Here is a 25,404-nt window from a genome sequence, read left to right on the forward strand (position 1 = left end):
CAGCACCAATTCAGCCATGGCACTTCTCACACCTTCAGATTCCCTTAGTCATAAAAGCCAGCAGCAGAATTAGCTGTATTGCAGCCTGGACCAGCCAATATCCTTCTCTTACTCTGGGCCCCTGGCAAAGCTACAAGTTTTATGTGTTTAGCTGAAAATATAAAAGTCCTAAGCCTGACAGTTTCTTTCTTTAAGCTGCCAGAGCAGTTATGAACAGCAACCAAACTCACTGTCATTTAACTCCTTGTACCCATACCATGCTAAGGAATCACCATTCAGCGGCACTTCAGATGATGATAGGTAGTTATTTATGCAACTGTTTCACATCAGAAGGCTGAAAACCAAAGACTACTAGCCTTCCATCCTCTGATAGTACTGAATCCTTATTGTCTTTAAACCCAATGAGATCAAATGATCAATCCCAGATTTTCACCCTTGCAACAATTTCTGGTACTAAACTCTGTGTTAGTATATGTCAGGGTTCAGTTGCAAATAATGGATACCATCCTAGCTAGTTTAAGCAGAAATATGTTTAATTCAGATAATTAGGCACTTACAACACAAAATCAATGGAAGGACTAGAAGAGCACATTCTCATCTAAGCTTCTAGAAACGAGTTTTAGAATAACACTGTAGATCAGATCTGCCAAGGAATCTACTACCACTGCCAAGGTCAAGAAAGTGGGGCATTAGGAAGACACTGCCCCAACTGCTGGCTCCAAAACCATGTCACCTCCAGCTCCATCCATGCCAGGCAAAATGGATACTCCAGACCTTGCCTTTGGACACCCACAGCACTGAGACATCTGCTACAACTGCCACAGAAAACCATAACTAACCTTCTCAGGAGAAATGACAGAAGCAAGGGAAGCACAGCCTCTGCCTCACTTCTTCTGCCTTGACTTGAATAATAAGAAGTCACTTGTGGGTGGATCAGGGCAAGAGCCTCCGGACAGACAGAACAGAAAGTGCAAAGAACCCAAAGTGTGTAAGAGAAAAAGAAAGCAGGCTAGCATGGCTGGAGCATAATGAACAAGGAAGACAGAGCAAGGTGGTTTTAAACATAGGTTGTATTATTATTATTCAGATATGGTATAACCAACAGATCAGGAGATAAGCCATTGAAAAGATAGTCTGTTACAATTCCTGAGAAGGGGGCACGTCACCCCATACAGGACCACATGGGAAAGTACCAGGTCAATCAGAAGGCAGAGGGAGCAAGGGGCAATTTTGGGCAGGAGCCTTTCTTGTGATTTTCATGGAAGAAATGTGCAAGACAGGAGAAGCAGGCCAAACAGGCTGAGAATTGACTGGTTTGAATAATTTCAGTGGGCTCTGGGGTATAGGGCTGTCTCTAGGTGTCTACCTGACCCTGGGTGATTAGGACTGAGGAAGATTGCCCCAAAGTGTTAAAGCCCAATAAAGGAGGCAGTTGAGGGTATGGACCCTGGATTGGTTGGTTTGCACACAAAAGGCACTCTTGGCAGGATTTTATCTAGGAATTAGCTGACACTGGGAGGGGCAGTCTCTCCAAGGTCAGTAAGGCCCCAGATCTCAAAACATCAGAATAAAAAGACAGGCTAAAGTGGGGTGTGGTGGTGCACACCTGTAGTCCCAGCTACTTGGAAGGCTGAAGTGGGAGAATTTCCTGAGCCCAAGAGTTGGAGTCCTGCCTGAGCAACATAGCAAGACCCCATCTCAAAAAAAAAACACAAAGAAAGGAAAGGACAGGCTTAAGACAAGGGATCAGTTCATTAGGGTCTTGTAAATCAGTGAAAGGAGTTTGTATTTTATGCTCCCTATAATGAAAAGCTATGAGCTGTTCAAGGAAGGCAATGGCCAGGTGTGGTGGCTCATGCCTGTAATCCCAGCATTTTGGGAGGCCGAGGCAGGAGGATCACTTGAGGTCAGGAGTTCAAGACCAGCCTAGCCAAAATGGTGAAACCCCATCGCTACTAAAAATACAAAAATTAGCGTGGCGTGGTGGTGCGCACCTGTAATCTCAGCTACTGGAAAGGCTGATGCAGAAGAATTGCTTGAACCCGGGAGGGAGAGGTTGCAGTGAGCCAAGATTGCACCACTGCACACTAGCCTGAGCAGCAGAGCAAGACTCTGACTCAAAAAATAAAAATAAAAATAAAAAGTAAAGGAAAAGAATGATATTGTCTGACTTACACTTGGAGAAAATCTCACCAGCTGAGTGAGATGTAGAGGGCAGGAAAGGCCCAGTGAAAAACAATTTGCTGCGCCCAGGTTTTAGCAGCAAACATGGTAAGAGAGAGTTGCTTGGAATTAAGTTTTTGAGGTAGAACTGTGACAGGACTTGCTGAGAAAAATTAAGTGTGGGATGTTAAAAAAGAAATATTAATAAAATGGACAGCTGGATTTTTGGCCTGAGCAACTGGGTGGCAACAGGTCTCTTACTGCACTGGGGAAGCTCAGGAGAGGAACAAGAGCTCTATTTGGGACATGGTAAGTTTGGGGTGACTCTAAAACACCTAAGGGGAGATACTTAGTTGTGTCGATAAGGAAAGGCCAGGGACAAAGAAATATGTTTGAAAGTCACAGAAGTTAAAGGAAGTGTTTCAGGAAGGGGAGGGGACAAAATGTGTTAAAGACTGCTAAGAGATTAAGATGAGGACTGAAAATTAACCATTGGATTTGGCAACATGGAAGTTGTTGGTTATCTTGATAAGAGAAAATTCTGGAGTGGTAGGGACAATTGGAGAAAATGGGAGATAAAAAGTGGAGACAGCAAGTGTCAACTAGAGGACATCAGGGATTTAGGCAAAGGCCCAGGTTATCTCAGATAACACCTCTGTTCTATCCCCAAATGTCACCACCCTCCATCATCCACCACACCGTTTCTATGCTGAAAATATTCAGAAGATTGAACTCTCTGTGAAAGTGCCCCACTCAGCACATCTGCAATGACATAGGAGATCGGGGATTGATGGAAACCCAGCTCTCCCTCCTGTGAGCCCCTGGATAAGCAGACAGGCAGTGTCCTCACTGGAACACTTTCTTTCAAAAAAGCAAACCAAGCATGGAGATCAATGACATCACTGGCATAGCCTCTAGAATTCTCCAGGAGCATCTACATTTAACAGGAAGCTGAGATTTCACTCACAGAAGTTAATTCCCAGGATGAGACTCTAGACATGAGGGACAGAGACCCTCAAACCTCATGCCATCTGTAACTAAAGAGACCCTTCATGAGTGGGGAGGCAATAGTTATCCCAGAGAAAAAAGGTGTCAGGAGGTTGGCCAAGGGCAATGAGCTTAAGGAAAGGAGGAGAACACAGCAGGCACTGGGGATCCAGACAGAATTATCTGGCCCATGACACTCTCTCAGCTCAGGGTTACCCAGGGAAACCCCAAGAGTCAGGGGTTCCCAAATCTCCAGCAGGGTGGAGGCACAACGCCAGCTGGAGAATGACTATGGGCACCACAGAGGCTGAGGCTTCCAGGGAGGAGAGAGGGCAACAGCAGAGCCTTGCCTATGGCCAACAGCCCCCCTCCCTGGCGGGATGATCATTTCACCTCCTTGGGTAAGTGCTTCACACAGTGCCAGGCAGCCTTGGGCCTTTCTCTGATGCATCTAGACCCTGCCAAAAACAGGAAGAGAAGAACAGTGGGCAGATCAGGGCCCATTCAGGGCCTTAGGACCTCTTGCTGTGTGTTGGGAGTCAGTGTCTGTCCCTGGGCATGGGAGAAAAAGTCCAGAGACGGTTCCCAAATCTCTACTATTGCATTTGCAGAGGTGCGATTCAGATGTCATTAAGCTGGCTGGAGAGGGAGAAGGGCTGGGAAGGAGACAGAGAATGTTGGACAATTTCTGCCAGATAAAATTGCACATAACAGAACAAGGCAAGTGTGTATACACACAGACTGTGCAAACCTTTTATGTATGGTGTGAGTAGGTATGCTGTGGGGGATGTCTAGCATGTTATAAGTGTGGTGATCATGTGATAGGCATGTCTGTGGTGTGTCTAATAGGATGGGGTGTGTGGGGTGAAGTGATAGAGTGAGGCAGTGGATAGTGTGTACAGGCTTGTGGGTTTGCATGCAGTGTGTAAATCAGCTGGACATCACAGCCTCAATACTGTCTGTGGTCAGCATCTCTCAGGCTCCTGTTAATGGGTCCCATCCCAGAGCCCACAGACAGCTGCCTGCATCCTCCTTTGCTGCCCCACACCCTCCCCAACACACACACATATACACCATGTGCAGCTCCCATTAATACTTTAGACAAAACAAAAAATCCGAAAGAACAAAAGCTAGTTTATTGCCTAGCTGTGCTCCCCCAGACCTCTCTGACCCAATAAAGGTTGTCCTTCCCTCATTTCCATTTCCCGCAACCCCATCAGGCTCCAGAATCCCAACTCCCTTGCCCCCAAGATGTCAAAGCTACCCCTCAAGATCTGCTTTCTGTTCCATTCAGCCTTTAACAGCCTCATCTCCTGCATCCAGGGGTCACGGGTAACCAGTCCTGTAGCCAGCCAGCCACACCCTGCTGGTCATCCTCTGTCCATCTAGCCGATTAACCACAGGTTATCTCTTCCCCAAGCCACATGCCCATTCACTGATCAATTTGCCCATCTGCCTGTCTCTCTAAGGCTTATTGGAGGTATATGGATGGTTTTATGGTTTTAAAAAGAGCCACGGGCGGTGGGGGGAAATGGAGAATTGCTTAATGGGTTTAGAGTTTTCATTTTGCAAGATGAAAAAGTTCTAGAGCTCTGTTGAATATACTTAACAATACTGAGACATACACTTAAAATGGTTAAGATAGTAAATTTTATGTTATATGTTTTCACCACAATAAAAAATAGTGTTTTTTAAAAAGAACTTCATCTCCTCTCTGTGACCCTGTGGGCAGTTACTCTCTGTCTTTCTCAACGATCCTCTGTGGGAGGCTTTGAAAAGGATAGTGGTGACTTCAGGGCCAATGTCTCTCTGAAGATTGTCCCAACTGTGTCAGGATGTGTGGGAAGAGGAAGAGGGAAATTATCAGAGTCAGAGTGGAAACAGGGAAGGAAGAGCAGACAATCTGGGAGAAACTTGCCTCTCCACCCTCACGGACGACATCTTAAGGCAAAATCTAATTAGAGGTCTGAGAGTGAAGAAATGCTCACAGTGTGGAAAAGGTGAGGTGAGTATGGAGGGAGGGACAGGCCTGGATGAGGACAGGGAGGGTCAAGGAGTCCAGAAGGGAGCAGGGTGAGAGAGGGCTGAGGGAAAAAAAATTAAAAAACCTTATTGGCACAATGTGCACTATTTGGATGACGGGTGCACTAAAATGCCAGACTTCATCATGATACAATTCATCCATGTAGCCAAAAGCCACTTGTACCCCTAAAGCTATTGAATTTTTTAAGAGTCCTAGTTTTACTAAGAGCTGGAAGGTTGGTATTGCCTCTCATGTGTCCAGCTACAGGAATCCAAAACAATTATAACACAGCGAGACCCATAAAAATGTCCACATGCTTAGCCAATAATATTACTCCTAATTTACCCTAAGGGAATAAGCTAACAGAGCAAACTGAGACACACACAAAAATATTGTTTGCATCATTGTCTACCATAGCAAAAAAAGATGGGACAGCATAAAGTGCACAAGGATGAGAAGTGTTTGTTAAATGTTAGTGGAGAATTTCAATGGACTACTACAAGAGTTTTTTTTGAAAGATTGTTCAGAATACCATGCGGTCTCATGGCAAAATGCTTACAGCAAACATTAAAAAAGGAAAAGAAGACAAAAGGTATATACACTATGACTACAAGCATAGAAAATGCATTTGCAGTGGGACAAAGACTTGAGGGTGGTATACAAGAAAAAAAAGAAATTAAGGTGATGGAATAATGGTGGATTTATTCCAAATGATTGCTAAATATTTTTAATTGAAAAAAACAACATTTTTAAAATTTGAAAACATCAGGATCTATTTCGTGTTTTCTTGGTGGTGTGGATATCTGAAAAGTTTTTTTTTTTTCCTTTTTAATCGGCCAGCCCAAAATGTCATGAAGATTTATTGACGAAAGTAGAGAGGACTAATGAACTCAGATAATCCTTCTGTCCAAACTGACTACATGCAAGTTCTTCTCCCAAACGTGTAGGGTGAGGCTATTGGCCTCACAAGGCATATAGTAAGTATGTGGTTGATACCTCAGGCTCAGAATTACAATTCTGGTTCTGCTGTTCACTGACTTTGTGATCTTGCGTAGGTTGTTTAAACCCTCAGAGCTCTGGTTCTTTATCTGCAATGACAAAATAACAATTGTCACTAATGTTGTTATAAAGGTCAACTGATATACTGTATAATCCCCAGCACACAGCACTCTCTAAACATAAGCTAGAATAAATGGTTTAAGGCCACAAAAAAAAAAATGTTGAGAGAGCAGAGTGAGGGTGGGATGAAAGTTAAATGCAACGGGTAGAACTTTGAGGCTCTGTTTCCTAAATATGAAGATGGCTAGACTAACCTCATGGCGTGGGTCAATGTGGGTGATCAAAGCTCCGTGAATCTTGGGACCAGGACTTCTGAAAGTCCAGTCCAGTTTCCTGTCTTTGTCTAACTGGCTGCCTAAATTTAGGCAAATCACTTAATTGTTCTATTTATCAGTTCCTCTGCCTTTATAACTGAGATTCGTTCACTCATCTAATAAATGTTTAGCGAACACTCTACATGGTCCAAGTACTGAGCTTGTTTTTCTGGTGATTAACCTCTAAGGCAGTTGATAACTTGGTGGTTAAGATCACAGGCTCTGGGGTTAGGCAGACCTGGATTTGAACCCAAACTCTGTCACTTACGAAATGTGTGACATTGAGAAAGTTACTTACGCTGTCTGGGCTTCCCTCTCCTTATCTGTAAAATGGAGAAAATGAAGGTTTCTATGTCGTAGTGTAATTAGGAAGATCCAATGATTTAATGAATGTTTAGCCCTTAGCATGGTGCCTGGCAGGAACCAAGCACTTGGGAAACATTAGCAGCTGCTAAAATAGGTAACTGCCTCCCCACCTCCCCACCGTGTCCTGCAGGATCTCACAGTGGAGTAATAAGTGCTAGGACCAAAGGACAAGCAACATTTCATGAAAGCAGAGATAAAAGTGCCTTCCTCAAATACTCAAGGGCTCTCTGGTGCAAAAGGAGTTAAACATTGTATGAAATACTAAGCATTTAGCCAAGACCAATACAGTAAAGGCTTTTCCTACAGGCAGAAGAGGCCATAGCTAGAAAGGGCTACCTCAATAGGTGGTGAGTTCCCCGTCACTGCAGATGTTCAAACAGATGCTGCACAGCACCCTTCTAAAATGTTGAAGATCCGAGTACTGTCATATGGAAATATATGTTCCTAAATGTCACTTTTAATCTTGAAATGCCATGGATAATTATTTCTGAGCCTGAAGATCACAGAAAGCTGCCACCGAGATAGCGGAACTTGAGTGAAGGCTTGAAGTATGATGGGATTTTAATATGAAGAATAGAAATATTCTCTGCAAGGAGACACTATGGCAATGCATGGAGGCCTGACAGAACAGGGTGTGCTGGGACAGAGCAGCTAGTGTAGCTGATCACAGGGGCCCAGATAAGAGGAGAACAGAGAAATCAGGGAAGGTGTCAGAATCCCAATGATACCATTGGGCAGTATTATCACAAATAGTCATATCACTGTGTGACACTCTTAACCACAGCTCACTATGGTGAACATTAGACACCAGTTCGGGACAGTCCCTGGTGCTACCCAGTTTCTTTTGTGCCTCAGCACCCATCTAGAGAGTACAAAGGGGCCTAGGTCATAGCAGCTGCTCCACCCCTCACTCTGGAGAGAGATCCAAAGATTAGAGCTAGAGTCTCTACATATGAGAGTCAGGCCCCAGACACAGGACGAGAGCAAAGGAAACAGTGAGAAAGCCGTCGAATTTGGAGTCAAGAGACCTGGATTCAAGTTCCAGGCCTGCCACTTTCTAGATATTACCTCAGACACATTATTTAATCTCTCTGAGACCCATGGCTCATCCAGAGAAAGGTATTAATTCTCTCACTTAATTTTGAGAGGAACTGTGTGGCAAGTGCTTTACCAAATTACAGAAATGTTGATTGCTATTTCTAAATAACTTCTCTTCTTGGCTGTGCCTCAGCTTCTGGCCTGGAGTGATGGCTGGGGAAAACCATACTACACTGCCTGAATTCCTCCTTCTGGGATTCTCTGACCTCAAGGCCCTGCAGGGCCCCCTGTTCTGGGTGGTGCTTCTGGTCTACCTGGTCACCTTGCTGGGTAACTCCCTGATCATCCTCCTCACACAGGTCAGCCCTGCCCTTCATTCCCCCATGTACTTCTTCCTGCGCCAACTCTCAGTGGTGGAGCTCTTCTACACCACTGACATCGTGCCCAGGACCCTGGCCAATCTGGGCTCCCCGCATCCCCAGGCCATCTCTTTCCAGGGCTGTGCAGCCCAGATGTATGTCTTCATTGTCCTGGGCATCTCCGAGTGCTGCCTGCTCACAGCCATGGCCTATGACCGATATGTTGCCATCTGCCAGCCCCTACACTATTCCACCCTCTTGAGCCCACGGGCCTGCATGGCCATGGTGGGCACCTCCTGGCTCACAGGCATCATCACGGCCACCACCCATGCCTCCCTCATCTTCTCTCTACCTTTTCCCAGCCACCCAATCATCCCACACTTTCTCTGTGACATCCTGCCAGTACTGAGGCTGGCAAGTGCTGGGAAGCACAGAAGCGAGATCTCCGTGATGACAGCCACCATAGTCTTCATTATGATCCCCTTCTCTCTGATTGTCACCTCTTACATCCGCATCCTGGGTGCCATCCTAGCAATGGCCTCCACCCAGAGCCGCCTCAAGGTCTTCTCCACCTGCTCCTCCCATCTGCTCGTGGTCTGTCTCTTCTTTGGAACAGCCAGCATCACCTACATCCGGCCACAGGCAGGCTCCTCTGTTACCACAGACCGCGCCCTCAGTCTCTTCTACACGGTCATCACACCCATGCTCAACCCCATCATCTACACCCTTCGGAACAAGGACGTGAGGAGGGCCCTGCGACACCTGGTGAAGAGGCAGCACCCCTCGCCCTGAAGGGACTCGGATGTCTGCTCACTCACTCAGTGCTCATCCTCCCAGCTTTCAGGGGCTGGATTTAAACCCCACTCTCACAGAAATCATGCAGCACCTCAAAGGAAAAGGCTTCCTGGAAGAAAGTGCTGAAATTAAAACAGATAAATCTACATATTGCCTTTTATCCCAGAGTCCACACTCACTATCAGAGCATGGGTTATTAGGTCAAGGTAGGATGGAAGTGATTGCTGCCCTAGGGAAAGAACATTTATTTAGCATCTTCTAGATTGTTCTGGATCCCTGAGCACAGTGATTGCCATGGCTGCACCAGTAGCCAGAGGTCCATGTCAGTCATGAAAGCAGGTGTCTGTGAACTTGACATCCAACTAAGTGACCCACCCAAAGCCTGTGGAGGAGTTTACCTAGCCCTCTGTTACATTTTCTTCCACCACCTGTGTCTGAGCTTTCCTCTACTCAGTGGAACATCTGTTTTGCCCTTGACCTTCAGGAAGAGGGGCATCTGAGGGTTCCAGTCATAAGGCTCTCTCCTTTCCAAGATACCAGCACAAAAGGGAAGATGGTCAGATGGTATCAAAAAGGACCAAGTTAAACATCAGGAAAAGCTATCTCCCAGGACAGCCTATACATGTCTCCCAGAAACACACTGGGGTGTCCTACTCTGGGTGCTTTTGGGAAAGAGCTGGTCAGGGATTCCAGAAGACCCTCCAGCTTGAGAGGCAGGATCCAGAGCTGGAGCTAACCAGGGAGCCAGAAGCAGGACAAGGTGGAAGCAAAACACTCCCATCCCTCTGTGCTGAGGTGCCACCGGCTGCCCACTTCCCTCAGGCCAGGGACAGATGTTTCTCCTGCTTTATTCCCTGGAGCCCCCCATAGCTAAAGAGCAGCAGAAGGCCGAGGCAAAAAGACAGGCTGTTCCAGGTCCCCTCTATTCCCTCACCTCTCACACATCATTACCACCTTTGTGTCCTCTAGCCAAGAAATGCCAGAAACTCTGGCTTTCAGTGAGGAGAGACCTCAACATTTCATCAATAACATGAGCTGTTTAGAAAATGATGGGAACCCAGTCTTCCCTCTCACCACCCCTGTGATCTTCAAGGAGTCCTTATCCCTCACAGAGACTCTGCTCTTGTGCTAAGGAGTATTCAACCATGGGAATCGGTGTGTTCTTCTGTAGCCCAGCCTCTGCACCCACTTCTTTCTTTTTTTTTTTCTTTTTTTTTTTTTTTTGACGAAGTTTTGCCCTTGTCGCCCAGGCTGCAGTGCAAAGACGCAGTCTCGGCTCACTGCAACCTCCACCACCTCCCAGGTTCAAGCGATTCTCCTGCCTCAGCTTCCCAAGTAGCTGAGATTACAGGCATGCCCGGCTAATTCTGTATTTTTAGTAAAGACGGGGTTTCACTATGTTGGCCAGGCTGGTCTCGAACTCCTGACCTCAGTTGATCCAGTCAAAATAAGTCTCATGAAGTTGATCTCATTCCTAGAAGTAGAGAGTAGAATGGTGGTTACCAGAGCCTGGAGAAGGAAGCGGGGAAGGGGACATAGGGAGAGTTTGGTCAGTGGATACAAAGGTATGTTTAGAAGGAATAAGTTCTAGTGTTCTATGGCACCATAGGGTGACTTCAGGTAACAATATTGTATTGTAGATTTCAAAATAGCTAGAACAGAGAATTTTGAATGTTTTCACCACAAAGAAATGATAAAGGCATAAGGTAATTATAAATTTAGAATGGAAGATTTCTTTTTTTTTTTTTCTAAGACAGGGTCTTACCTTGTCACCCAGGCTGGAATGCAGTGGTATGATCTCGGCTCACTGCAACCTCAGCCTCCCTGGTTCAAGTGATCCTCCAGCCTCAGCTTCCCAAGTAGCTGGGACTACAGGCACATGCTGCCACACCAGCTAATTATTGGGGGTTTTTTTGTTTGTTTGTTTTTGTTTTTTTGTAGAAACGGGGCTTCACCATGTGGCCCAGGCTAGTTTTGAACTCCTGAGCTCAAGTGATCCACCCACCTTGGCCTCCCAAAGTGCTAGGATTACTGGCATGAGCCACCGCCCCCAGCAGGAGGCTTTATTTCTTAAAAACTGTTACAGCATGTAAGGTGGCCATTCTAACAGGCTGGGAAGCATAGGCTCCAGCCAAAGCCCAAAAGGCAGGCACTTCAAGGGAGAGGCAGGTGGAACAGGGATTTATGTGCTAAGCAGGTTGGCCAAGTGTACACATTCAGTAGGTTATGGGAGGAGCTAGGAATATTCCTGAAGGTGGTCCTAACATGTAGGTGCTATATAAACATGTATGTAGCATATGACCCATGTTCACCTTGGGGTGCAAACTTAACATTTAAATGCATTACAATTTAGGCCCTTACATCAAAAGGTGAAGCAGAGACACAAAGGCATTAAAGTGTGCAGCCTCTGTAAACTGGGCAGAAGCAGTTCCTGGGCAGTGGTCTTCTTATCAGGAGAAAGTTACTGAAATCAATCATTTGGCCAATCAAAGCTGTAGTTATGGCTTATGGAACAGGGGAGTCAGTCGGTAAGTGTCTGGTGGTGGAGGAGCTACGACTGTTTTACTATTGCTTATCTCGAGGCCAGAGCTTGTTTAGCTGCTAGAGAAAAAGGAAAACCTTGTGGCAGTTAGAACGTAGTTTATTCTTTAAGTGTAGGAATGTGTGACTTAACCTTTGTCTGGCATGGCCTTAAGTCCTGTTCATAATTTGGTATCTTATTGCCACCAAGAGTCTATTCTGTCAATCTCATGATCTCTATTTTAACATTAATGCTGGTCAATTGTTGTGTCTAAACCATAGAAGAGAGGAGGTATAATAAAGTGTGTCTGACCTTCTATTCCATCATGGCTGAGGACTCAGTTTTTAAGGTTTCTCAGTGGGTGGGGGTTGTAGGATTTCATCTTTAGTTTACAATATGCTAAATATCTTGATTTACTTATTACACAAATGTATACATGTATTGAAACATCACACTGTACCCCACAAATATGTACAATTATTATGTGTCAATTAAAATAATAGGCCAGGTGCAGTGGCTCATGCCTGTAATCTCAGCACTTTGGAAGGCCAAGGCAGGAGGACTGCTTAAGACTAAGAGTTTGAAATCAGCCTGGCCAACATAGCGAGACCCTGTCTCTATTTAGGTTTTTTTAATTAAAATAAAAAAACAAAATAATTGTCATACTCCCTGCATTCACCACTATCTCCCAGTTACAGACAGAGGATCCATACAAATTACAGGTCACTCCAAGCAGGGGCTCACCATTTGAAGGGAAAAGAGTAGATGTGGCCAAAGGCAAGCCAACCTGAAAGAAAAACCAAAGGCGGCAAAAATGCTCTCTACAGTACCATGAGTAACTAAGGTCACTCCTCCACCTATGAAGAAGCAAGTCAGGGGCCAGAGAGGACGGCAGGAAGTGTTTCTACCCTTGTTTCCCTCTGGGAGTGGAATAAAAAATCCCTTCACCTTGTGGAAAGCCTAAGGATCAGGGTAATTACTAGTGCTCCCACCTCCACTGAGTACAGACCATAAGGATGTTGTGGGCCACTTGAGAACTTGGGGGCTCATCCTCAGTGACAAGACCAGGTTTGAGTTTTTAAAAGATCATTCTAGCTGTGGTATGGAAAATAGGTAATAGAGGCACCAAAAAGAGACACAGAGACCACAAACCAGTCCATCAGTCAGGACACTTAGTTGCAAACAACAGATCCCACTCTGATCATCTTAAGCAGAGACTAATTATTCAAAGATTTCACAGTGCACAGCATCTCCAAGGGGGCCAGGTTCCCCAGCCACATGGCCAGGGTGACACTCAGCACCCGCAAGGGCAGCTCCAGTGTCAACTCCACGGCACTGGCAGCACAGTTCACACAGCACTGCCCAGTGCCTACAGCTGACTCTCGGGACGACATGCCTGGGCTCTGCCAGATGCCTTCCCTACAAGCTCATTAGATGGTGAATTCTGCATCCTCCTCTGTAGAATCTGGAAAAGCAATTTACCTTGGGGAATGAAGACCAGTGAGGCATAAAACTTCCCAAACATTGAAAGGGTGTTCCAAAGGCACTGGACAGACAGAAAAAAAGACAAATATCCCCCAGAGATGCCACTGCTGCAACCAGAATCCAGGTGGCCAAGACACTCTCTACTGAAAAGATATAGAGATACGGTGCAGTGATCTGAAGCAGGCAGAACCTGAGATGATTAGAATCTGAACAGGAAGCATGGAAAGACAGTCAAACCAGAATGAATAGTAATAAGAATAGGTAACATCACATACATGCTATGTACCAAAGACTATACTAACCTCTTAACCTGTAACTGTCTTATTTAATCCCCATAAAAACTCTACAAGGTACAGATCCCAATTTTATGGGACCTAAAGCTCATACAATTTAGGACTGCTCTATTTAATAAAAAATATCCATGGCTACTTCAACACCCCCCAGCACAAGAGGAAATGTGACAGAGAAGAAGCGAGAGTGAAAAAGACAGACATTACAACAGCCTGCAGTTAACACATCATTTCTGCAATTTATATAAGGACATTTGACCACAGGAACACAATTGCTAAGGCTCTTTCCACTCCTTTATGAGGGACCCATACAAATGAAGAGCCCCAAAACCTTAAGCTTGACAGTAGGTCCACATGTAGGTCAACTCTATTGTTATGCCAATTTCAAACAGTTGAGGAAACTGAGGCACAGAGACATTAAACAACTTTCCCTAGGTAACACAGCTAGGAAATAACAGACTTGAGTTTCCAACTCTAGAGCCCATGCTTTCAATTCTCCCTCTGAAAACATGAGTTTACAGAAAGTAGAAAGATGAGGGCAGCCAAGGAGCTAAGGAGCATAAAGAGAGGCAAGAAAAGGAGATCAGTGACACACAGTGTGGGGGGGCGGGGACGGGGAGCCTCCTCTGCTGGAAGCCACTTCCTCTCATCAAGACTGGGTATGCAAATCTTGAGAAAGAAAATGCATTTTTTCCCGTCTCATAAGCAGAGAAGATTCCAGAAGCCACTTGCTGTCGCCCGGCAGGGCACAAGGTCACCCTTCTTATCCTGCCTCAGGGTTACATCGGCTTTCTCGCTCTGCGCCACCAAATCCACAGCCACCTTCATCAGGTCACCACCCCGTAGAACACCACACTGGTCCATTCTATTGATGAAACTACACTGACAGCATCTGGAGAGAGGAAAATGGCAGGTACCCTTGATGTACATTTATACCTAGGAGATAAATTTAGGGGCCTGGCCTCTCTGTGAAGGTTTTCTGGGGATATCAAGGTATCTCCTCAAATGTTACAGACAAGTTGCCTCACCTTTTCCTCCCTACAGTAAGAAAAGACCTCTTGTAGTTATCTGGATTTGGGAAGCAACATATAGTCCTTTTGGGTCGGCTGCTTCAACCCACTTAACGGATGTCTTAAAAGCCAGAGGAAGCAAATGCTCTCCCAGTGGCCCACGCTGCAGTTCTGCCACTGGGCCTCCCAACTGCCCAGCAGACTATAAGAGGCTCAGTGTCAGTGGCACTGGAGCCTGTGGTAAATCCAAGAGGTGAATCACAGATTTGGGAGCCAAACCTTGCCCTTTGGTGCAAACAATCAAGATCCTTTTGTGAAACTGCTCTTGGGCTGCTTGTAGGCAACAGTATACACTGAACAGCTGACCACTGGACACCAGGTGACTATGGAACAGTATTGCACACCATGAATTGGGTGTAATTTGACCCACTCACCCTAAAGTTAGGTATCCCCAATAGCACTTAATAGACAAGTGAAACTGGTAAAATCAGATGGGGCCCAAGCACATCCTGAAAACAAAAGGAGGCTGCATCTACCTCATTCTCCAGCAAATCAATCTTTTTGGTGGGTATGGGGATGTGGGAGCAGGAGCTTGCTCTGTCGCCCAGGCTGGAGTGCAGTGGTAAAATCAAGGCTCACTGCAGCTTCGAACTCCTGGGCTCAAGTGATCCTCCCGCCTCAGCCACCCAAATAGCTAGGACCACAGGCACATGCCATGACGTCCAACTAATTTTTTATTTATATTTTTGTAAAGATGAGGCCTCGCTGTGTTACTCAGGCTGGTCTTGCACTCCTAGCCTCAAGTGATCCTCCCACCTTGGCCTTCCAAATTTCTAGGATTACAGGTGTGGACCACTGAGCTTGGCCCCAATTCATTCTTAATAGGCCTACAAATAGAAGGGTCGTAATGGCAGGAAAGGAGGCCATCCATGAAATTAACAACAGGGTCTTCCCCCCAAGCTCTAAGTGGATAGAGCTTGTGGGGGACAAAGCTCTATCCACTTCTACAGAAGCCATTAGGCCCAAATTTGTGGATTCCCTAAACTCTGACAGCCGAGACACAGGCCTGTGATCTTAGCTACTCCTAGCAGATGCAACTGCCTTAGACTTTGAATCAGGTGCAAGTGATTCAAAGAAGTAAAGTTTACAATTCATTTTGGTGATGACCGCAGTGGCATCCAGGGCCCACCAGCAGCAGCCTCAGCACCTGCACGGTGCCAGAGGAGTCACCGGCAACAGTGCCAGCAGTGCCTGCAGCATCCTAGCCAACGACCCCTGCGCTATGACCTGGCCTGTGGTTCTGGCCTCTCAGCTTCTTTTGGTACCTGATCATTGCCTAAGACTGGTTTTCCAAGATTCCTCTCAACTCCTTGAGCTACCAGAGTCAGGTTTTCTCTAACCCAGAATTGTTTACCTGCTTCTTTCCTCCTCTTTCATGGCCCCTAGGGCCCATCTGATCCTTTTTGAGTTATCCCCCTCATAGCTCACACCAGGATTTCCTGTTTTCCAAAACCTCTCTTCCCCAAATCCCACACACACTTCTCCCCTACCTCTCTTCAGCGTTAACACATTTTAGACTTTACAGCAACTTTAGGGGGATTTTTTTTTAACAAAGTCTCAAACTTCTAAGACATCTAAAAACTGCTCTGAAAGCATCATCAAAGTTCATAAGAAGGCAAATGATAGGCCAGGCGCAGCGGCTCACGCCTGTAATCTCAGCACTTTGGGAGGCCGAGGCGGGCAGATCACGAGGTCAGGAGATCCAGACCATCCTGGCTAACATGGTGAAACCCCGTCTTTACTAAAAATACAAAAAATTAGCCGGGCGAGGTGGCAGGCGCCTGTAGTCCCAGCTACTCGGGAGGCTGAGGCAGGAGAATGGCGTGAACCCCGGGGAGCGGGGCTTGCAGTGAGCCGAGATAGCGCCACTGCACTCCAGCCTGGGCGACAGCGAGACTCCGTCTCAAAAAAAAAAAAAAGAAAGAAAAAGAAGGCAAATGAATGATAGTAGTAGCAATTATAGTATAATCAAAATAGATTAGTGAACACTATTATCTACATGCACTGTGCTAAGCAGCTTTCATATATTCATTTATTTATCGATTCAGCAAATATTTCCTGAATATCTACTGTGTGCCAGGCACTAGGGATACACTGGTAAACAAGACAGGCAGTTTCTTCCCTTCCCCCTTTATGGGACATCTCATTTTAATGAAAGAAGCCACGAACAAACAAGTTAATTTATATGTCAAGTGATGATGTGGTATAGAATGGCTGAGGAAGGCTACGTTTAATCCTCACAACAACCCTGTGATACAGAGAAACCATTATTGTCATGACTTTACAGATGCAGAATTTAAGGCACAAAGATGTAAAGAAAACTCCTACTATTTCAGATGGTAAGTGATGATCAGGATTTGATCTTGGACCTGCCTAACACCACAGCCAAGCTCCAAACCACCATGTCATAGTGCTAACTACAACCCAGCCTTCTGGTCAACCTTCCTTAGCCGCTCCTTATCCTCTACTCCTAGACTTTCCACTAAAAGAAAGAACTCTATTCTCTTCTTTGATGTCCCCTATTCCCAAGGACAGACATGGGCTTTTTGCTCCCTAGTATTCATAGTGTACTTCCAGTCCAAATACGTCCCACCCAGTCCTTAGTAAACTGAGGAAAAGTGAGTTTGTGTCTTCATTGGATCCTTTCTGCATCATAAGAATATTAAGTATCTATACCTTCCCCATTCTTCTCTTCCCTGCACCATCTCCCAACTCATTCCTGACTCTTAGTCCATTTCCCTACCCTGAAAATTGTGGGAAAATGGGGGGAAAGACACTTGATTGGACTGTAAAGCAATAAAAATTTTTGTGGAGAGAAATTTGGCAAAATGTTTCAAATGCTCTAAAACTATGCATACATACATTTTGACCCAGCAATTCGCTTTCTAGAAGTTTGTGCTAAGAAAAGCATAAAATAATATATAAAGATATAAGTGCAACAATATCCATCTCAGTAATATTTACAAGAAAAAAGTGTTAAATTCCAGTGATGGGATATTGTTTAAAATTTTGTACATCTGGCCGGCACAGTGGCTCATGCCTGTAATCCCAGCACTTTGGGAGGCCGAAGCGGGCGGATCACCTGAGGTCGGTAGTTTAAGACCAGCCTGACCAAAATGGAGAAACCCCGTCTCTACTAAAAATACAAAATTAGCCGAGCGTGGTGGCACATGCCTGTAATCCCAGCAACTCAGGAAGGCTGAGGAAGGAGAATCGCTTGAACCTGGGAGGCAGAGGTTGCAACGAGCCAAGATCGCACCATTGCACTCCAGCCTGAGCAACAAGAGCAAAAAATCTCTGTTTCAAAAAAAAAAAAATTGTACATCCACATAGTAGGATGCTGTATGGATATTAAAATCATGCTTTACAAGTCTGCTGATGTAGAACAATGTTATAATATAGTTTAATAAAGTAGAAAATAACTTACGAAACAATTTAGACAATATAATCCCATTTTTTGTATATATATATTTTTTGTATATATATATATGTATATGTGTATATATATATACAGACTGCAATAATTTCCCAAGGGCATTATTAACACCAAAGTGTTAATATTTTGTTTTCTTCTGGATGCAAAATTCTCTGCAATTAACACTGTAACCTTTGTAAACTGAAAATCAATGTTTTTTTAATTATAAAAATGAGGCATTTATTAAGAGAGTGACCTGAAAACTATGATTTTCCTGATTTTCTTTTTTTTTAACTTTTAAGTTTAGGGGTACATGTGCAGGTTTGTTACATAGGTAAATTTGTGTGATAAGGGTTTGTTGTACAGACTACTTTGTCACGCAGGTATTAAGCCTAGCACCCATTAGTTACTTTTCCTGATCCTCTCCCTCCTCCCAGGCTCCTCCCTCTGAAATGCCCCAGTGTGTGTTGCTCCCCTCTATGTGCCCATGTGTCCTCATCATTCAGCTCCCACTTATAAGTGAGAACCTGTGGTATTTGGTTTTCTGTTCTTGTGTTAGTTTGCTAAGGATAATGGCCTCCAGCTCCATCTTTGTTCCTGCAAAGGACATGACCTTGTTCTTTTTATGGCTGCATAGTATCCCATGGTGTATATGATGGTTAATACTGAGTATCAACTTGATTGAAGGATGCAAAGTATTCATCCTAGGTGTGCTGTAAGGGTGTTGCCAAAGGAGATTAACATTTGAGTCAGTGGCCTGGGAAAGGCAGACCCACACTTAATCTGAGTGGGTACCCTCTAATCAGCTGGCAGTGCAGCTAGAATATAAAGCAGGCAGAAGAATGTGAAAAGACAAAACTGGCCTAGCCTCTCAGTCCACATCTTTCTCCTGTGCTGGATGCTTCCTGCCCTTGAACATCGGACTCCAAGTTCTTCCGTTTTGGGATTCAGACTGGCCCTCCTTGCTCCTCAGCTTGCTGATGGCCTATTGTGGAACCTTGTGATTATATATATATATATATATATATATATATATATATATATATATATATTCTAGTAGTTATATAGATAGATAGATTATATATATATATATATATTCTGTTAGTTCTGTCCCTCTAGAGAATCCTGACTAATACAGCGTATATGGATCACATTTTCTTTATCGAGTCTACCATTGATGAGCATTTAGGTTGATTCCTTTTGTTTGCAATTGTGAATATTGCTGCAATGAACATATGCGTGTGTGTATCTTTAAAATAGAACGATTTCTATTCCTTTGGGTGTATACCCAGTAATGGGATTGTGAGTCAAATGGTAGTTCTGCTTTTAGGTCTTTGAGGAATTGCCACACTGTCTTCCACAATGGTTGAACTAATTTACACTCCCACCAGCAGTGTATAAGTGTTCCTTTTCCTCCACAGCCTTATTAGCATATGTTTTGTTTTTGTTTTTTGCTTTTTAGTAATAGCCATTCTGACTGGTGTGAGGTGGTATCTCATTGTGGTTTTGATTTGCGTTTCCCTAATGATCAGTGATGTTGAGCTTTTTTTCATAAGCCTGTTGACTGCATGTACGTCTTCTTTTGAAAATTGTCTATTCATGTCTTTTGCCCACTTTTTAGTAGGATTTTTTTTTCTTATAAATTTAAGTTCTTTTTTTTTTTTTTTTGAGATGGAATCTCACTCTGTCACCCAGGCTGGAGTACAGTGGCGCGATCTCGGCTCACTGTAAGCTCCGCCTCCCTGGTTCTCACCATTCTCCTGCCTCAGCCTCCCGAAGTTCTTCATATATGTTGGATATTAGACCTTTGTCAGATGCATAGTTTGCAAAAATTAAGAAAATTGGTGTTATTTTAAAGGTCCTCATGTACTGTGCCTTGAGAGTGATTTCCCCACTTGTGCTGCTCCCTTCTGTGGCTTATTGCTGTAGGAGAGTTTATTCACAAGCAAGAACTGACTTCTCAAAAAAAGTAAAATGATGCTGGATCTCTCTGGCAGTAAATAAAATTCCTAGCATCGTGGACAGTTTGCAAGAAACAAGTGTCATTTGGGATTCAGACTGGCTCTCCTTGCTCCTCAGCTTGCTGTGGAAGAGGCCACAGGAACAGCCCACCTCTCCTTCCTGCCCAGAAAACCCCTCTGAACAGGAAGAAGATTAGCCCGGGGAGTCTAGGGACCACATTAGGCTTCTGGATCAGAGGCAGGGAAGAGAGATGAATGTGCATTTCCACCCTAGGATCACAGTAAGAAATGAATAGCAACTCAGTCAGCAAGGGGTGGCAAAAGTTGAGTAGAGAATACCAACATCTGAGGGATCCCAGGAGAGAAGTTGTAAGTCAGGAGCGAAGTCACTGCACAGATGCCACCAGACTTAAAGCAGCACCAAGCAAGATGCAGCGCCTGAGCTTCCAAAGCAAATCAACTATTCCCTGCCCCTGTTCCTTTCCTGCTGCTTCAGACACCCAAATTGGACATCACACCTGGAATAAAGGAGCTCTTGTTGACCAAAGATGACACACGTAAAAGAGAAAGGTTTGCAATGAGTAGTCTCTGGGAGAAGGAAAAAGAGCAATGTCTCAGGAAGCACAGGCCCAGGAAGGCACCCTGACCCTCAGCAAAGACCAGGAAATACTAGATCATCACACAAGATCATCATACCCGCCTTACCTCCTCAGCCTCCCTTCAAATGTGTGTTTCCCCACCTGTGCATCTACAAACAAGGCCGGTCAAGGTCATAGGAACATGCCCCAGAAGCGGAGCTCTGGGCAGTGTGTCCCAGGATCAGGCCTTTGTCTCCAAGAACTCAGGGGATCAAGGTCTCCAAAGGTATCTCCTTATGAACCACCTCATGGCCCCAATGACCTCCTTGTTCTCGGAGTGTAGACAGAAGGGCTGAACACAGGGTGACAACTGTGTAGAAGAGGGTAAGGCTCAGGTCCGTGTCCTAAAAGAAGCCAGCCTGAGGCCTCACATAGGCAATTGTCTCAGTCCCAAAAAGAGTCTAAATACAAACGGGGGGTGGGGGGCAGGTAGAGCAGGTAGAGAACACTTTGGGAGCCCAGGGATGTCGCAACCCCAAAGATGGTAGCAAGAATACTGGCCAGGCGCGGTGGCTCACACCTGTAATCCAAACACTTTAGGAGGCCGGGGTGGGTAGATCATTTGAGGTCAGAAGTTCAAGACCAGCCTGGCCAATATGGTGAAACCCCGTCTCTCCTAAAAACATAAAAATTAGCCGGGTGTGCTGGCGGGTGCCTGTAACCCCAGCTACTCGGGAGGCGGAGGCAGGAGAATCACTTGAACCCGAGAGGTGGAGGTTGCAGTAAGCGGAGATCGTGCCACTGCGCTCCAGCCTGGGCAACAAGAGTGAAACTCCGTCTCAAATAAATAAATAAATATAGAATACAAGCATAGGAGGCCACGATCCGTGAGAAGAGGCCAGCATAGAGGCCGTCTGACGGTTGAGATTCCCCACTTCAGCCCAGAAGTCTCAGCACAGGCCGGGAATCCAGCGGGAAGTAGCGGGTGGTGCTGGCGCCGCAGAAGAGCGAGGTGAAGGTGAAGGGGGCGCGGAAAACTAGGGCTCCTCAGGTAGTAGAACGCAGCGGCCGGCAGATGGCGTCGCAGCGGCCGGCAGATGGCGTCACAGCGGCGGAGGCCGTGGCCGTGCGCAAGCGCATTCGGCGATGCCAGGGAGGGCGAAGAAACCCAGCAGCCGGAAGCCGCCGACTGGTGGGCTAGTGCGGCCCGGGAGGGGAATCGGCCTGCACCCGAGGCTCCGCCGCCGCTGTGGCGTGGGAGCTCCCCTAGGGAGAAGTGGCGCAGGAGGAAGTGCGTGGGCCAGCGCAGGCAGAGGCTACCAGGGCGAGGACGACGATCAGGGAGTTGCCCAGCAGAGTCACCAGGTGTTTGCAGAGCACTGCCCAAAACAGAAGGCCCCAGACGGAACCAAAACCTGAGAGCACCAACAAAACAAGCTCAGTCATGCTGTGCCATTGCCACCGCCCTGTCCCCAAGGCCTGATTGGAGGACGGGGCCAGAGGAGGGCTTGTGCTGCCCCAGGAAGCATCCAGGCAAAGACAAAGGCCACAGCAGGAAAGCTGTGGGAGAGGCCACAGGAACAGCCCAGCTCTCCTTCCCGCCCAGAAAACGCCTCTGAACAGGAAGAAGATTAGCCAGGGGAATTGAGGGAAAACGGCAGGACCTTCCTCAAGGCTGGGGACTTAACGGACACCAGGGTGATTCCACTCACCTGAGTTCTGAGCTCTAGAAGCAAAGAGCTAGGACTGGCGGGACAGCTGCCTTTGAGAAAGCGGTTGAGAATATGGGCAGAAAAGTGGGTGAGCAGACAGAATAAAGCTGACAGGAGACCAGAAGAAAAATGGATCCACCATGAGGCGGAGAGTGAGTGGGAGTGAGAGCAAGACAGAGAGAAGAGAGGATCAAAGACCACAGATAAAGGCCCAGTGGGGCTCTACCTTCAGATGGGGCTCCTCCTGGGCAGCCCTCGCAGCAGCTCAATCTCCCCAAGAGCCTGGTTCCCAGAGCAGAGAGTGGGGAGGGAAAGTAGGCAGGGCAAGATGAAGAAGGGGGAATAAAATTTTGCCCGGGGACCAGGGAAAAGGAAGTGACTTTCTCCTGCCTCATCACCATGCCTAAGCTCCTAGGTCTGGAGTCTCCATCCCAAGGACAGTGGAGAGACCACATGAGGAGGGGGCTGGGATTTATTTGGGGTCCGTCAGCAAGGCCTGAATGAAGCTGGGCTCAGAAACCAAGTGTTTCAATGCCTTGGCCAATTTCTATCTGCTAAACTGCCCAGCCCATTGCCCAAAGGGCTGCCTTCTGCCATTGTGGCCCATGCGTAAAATTATTCCCTAGCTTAGCTGCCTTCTTCTTTTATATATATATAATTTTTTTTATGAGACTCTGACACCCAGGTTGGAGTGCAGTAACACAAACACAGCTCACTGCAACCTGAAACTCCTGGGCTTAAGCGATCCTCCCACTTCAGCCTCCCAAGTAGCTGACACTACAGCACGCACCACCACATCTGGCTAATTCTGGAAAGCACTTTTTAAAAATCCTTTTGTAAAACAGTGCTAATCTTCAAAGAAAACCACTGAACGAGAAACAGGCCTGACTTGTGGGAGAACTTAGCAACCCAGCCGAGGGGTTCAGCCCACTCCCTAGCTGCTGCAAAAGACTTCAACATTCTCTGTCCTTTAGAAATAGGAAACATTCTCTTAGATCTGAGTTGGGGCAAATGACATCTACTGCAGCAGGGGATGACAGAGGTGACACAAAAGAAAGTATTTCTCAAGCACTAATGGCTCAATGAATAAAAAATTGTAGGTCCTTAGTATGTGATATGGTTTGGCTGTGTCCCCACCCAAATCTCATCTTGAATTGTGGTTCCCATAATCTCCACGTGTGGTGGGAGGGACCCAGTGGGAAGTCATTGAATCATGGAGATGGTTTCCCCCATGCTGTTCTCATGATAGTAAGTTCTCATGAGATCTGATGGTTTTATAAGGGGCTTCCCAATTCACTCAGTTCTCATCCTTCCCTCTCTCGCCAGCATGTGAAGAAGGATGTGTTTGCTTCCCCTTCTATCATGATTGTAAGTTTCCTGAGGCCTCCCCAGCCATGCGGAACTGTGAGTCAAACCTCTTTCCTTTATAAATTACCCAGTCTTGGATATGTCTTTATTAGCAGCATGAGAACAGACTAATACAGTAAATTGGTACCACACAGAGTGGAGCACTGCTGTAAAGATACCCAAAAATGTGGAAGCAATTTGGAACTGGATAACAGGCAGAGATTGGAGCAGTTTGGAGGGCTCAGAAGAAGAATGGAAAATGTGGGAAAGTTTGGAACTTCCTAGAGACTTGCCGAATGGCTTTGACCAAAATGCTGATAGTGATATGAACAATTAAGTCCAGGCTGAGGTGGTCTCAGATGGTGATATGGTTTTGTTCCTGGACCAAACTGAGGGTCAGGCTGCTATTTCTTGTGGCCCAATAATGAAATGCAGAGGAACTGGGGAGGAAGAGAGTTTTTATTTCTGCAGCCAGCTACAGGGAGAAGGCCTGGAAATTATTGCCAGATCAACTCAAAATTACAAAGTTTTCCAGAGCTTACATGCCTTCTAAGCTGTATGTCTACATGTAAGTGTATATTTTTCTAAACACATAAGTGATTAACTTCTTTTAATCTATAACTAAGATCTGAGTCCTGACGACCTTCCTCTGGAGCCTCAGTAAATTTACTTAATCTAAATGGGTCCAGGTGCTGGGGTGATTACCCTTATCTTGTCTCCCACTAAATCATGGAGGTTTGGGGAGTTCCTTCAGACCCCCAATAAACTTGTTTGTGGAGGCCTGAGGAGTTTCTTCAGACCCACAATAAAACTTGTTTAATCCTAAATGGGTCCTGTTAAGAATTCCTCTGTTATTTTGTCATGCATTAAGGCCCAAGAAAGGCGTAGGCAAAACTCTTGATGGGCTACCGTTACATCCCAGCCTTGGTATGAGGGTACTGGCTTTTAATATTTAACTTAACCACTCAGTCAGTACTGAAACAGTTGTTATGGAGGCCTGCATTAGTGAGACCTGGCCTGCCACAGTTTGGCTGTGTCTCCACCCAAATCTCATTTTGAATTGTAGTTCCCATAATCCCCACATGTTGTGGGAGGGACCTGGTGGGAAGTAATTGAATCACGGGGGCAGTTACCCCCATGCTGCTGTTCTCATGATAGTGAGTGAGTTCTCACAAGATGTGATGGTTTTATAAGTGGCTCTTCCCGCTTTTGCTCATCACTTCTCCTTTTTGCCATCATGTAAAGAAGGACATGTTTGCTTCCCCTTCCACCATGATTATAAGTTTCCTGAGGCCTCCCCAGCCACATGGAACTGTGAGTCAATTAAACCTCTTTCCCTTATAAATTACCCAGTCTTAGTCATTTATAGCAGCATGAGAACGGACTAATACAGATGGAGATAAGGAACTTGTTGGGAACCCAGAGTAAAGGGCACTCTTGCTTTGCAAAGAGACTGGCGGCATTTTGCTGTGGAACTTTGAACTAGAGAGAGATGATTTAGGGTACCTGGCAGAAAAAATCTCTAAAGCAGCAAAGCATTCAAGAGGTAACATGGCATAAAAGTTTGGAAAATGTGCAGCCTGACAATGCAGTAGAAAAGAAAACCCCATTTTCTCGGTAGAAGTTCAAGCCAGCTGCAGAAATTTGCATAAGTAATGGGGAGTCAAATGCTAATCACTAAGACAGTGGGGAAAATACCTTCAGGGCATGTCAGAGATTTTCACAGCAGCCCCTCCCATCACAGGGCCCCAGGCCTAGGAGGAAAAAAAAATGGTGTCTTGGGTTGGGTCCAGGGCCCCCTGGCTATGTGCAGCCTCAGGACTTGGTGCCCTGTGTCCCAGCTGCTCCAGTCATGGCTGGGGCCGAGGTACAGCTCAGGCCATGGCTTCAGAAGGTGCAAGCCCCAAGCCTTGGCAGCTTC

General features: G+C 45.9%; 1 protein-coding gene across 1 annotated transcript; it reads left to right on the forward strand.

Moving 5' to 3' along the window:
* Nucleotides 1-8,159: 8,159 nt before the first annotated feature.
* Nucleotides 8,160-9,101, forward strand: LOC100436061 (olfactory receptor 10P1). Its single transcript, XM_009247854.3, has one exon. It carries the CDS (start codon nt 8,160-8,162, stop codon nt 9,099-9,101), a length of 942 nt encoding a protein of 313 aa, XP_009246129.3.
* The last annotated feature ends 16,303 nt before the right edge of the window (nt 9,102-25,404 follow it).

Source organism: Pongo abelii, chromosome 10 (genome assembly GCF_028885655.2).
Source record: "Pongo abelii isolate AG06213 chromosome 10, NHGRI_mPonAbe1-v2.0_pri, whole genome shotgun sequence".
Classification (NCBI taxonomy): Eukaryota; Metazoa; Chordata; class Mammalia; order Primates; family Hominidae; genus Pongo; species Pongo abelii.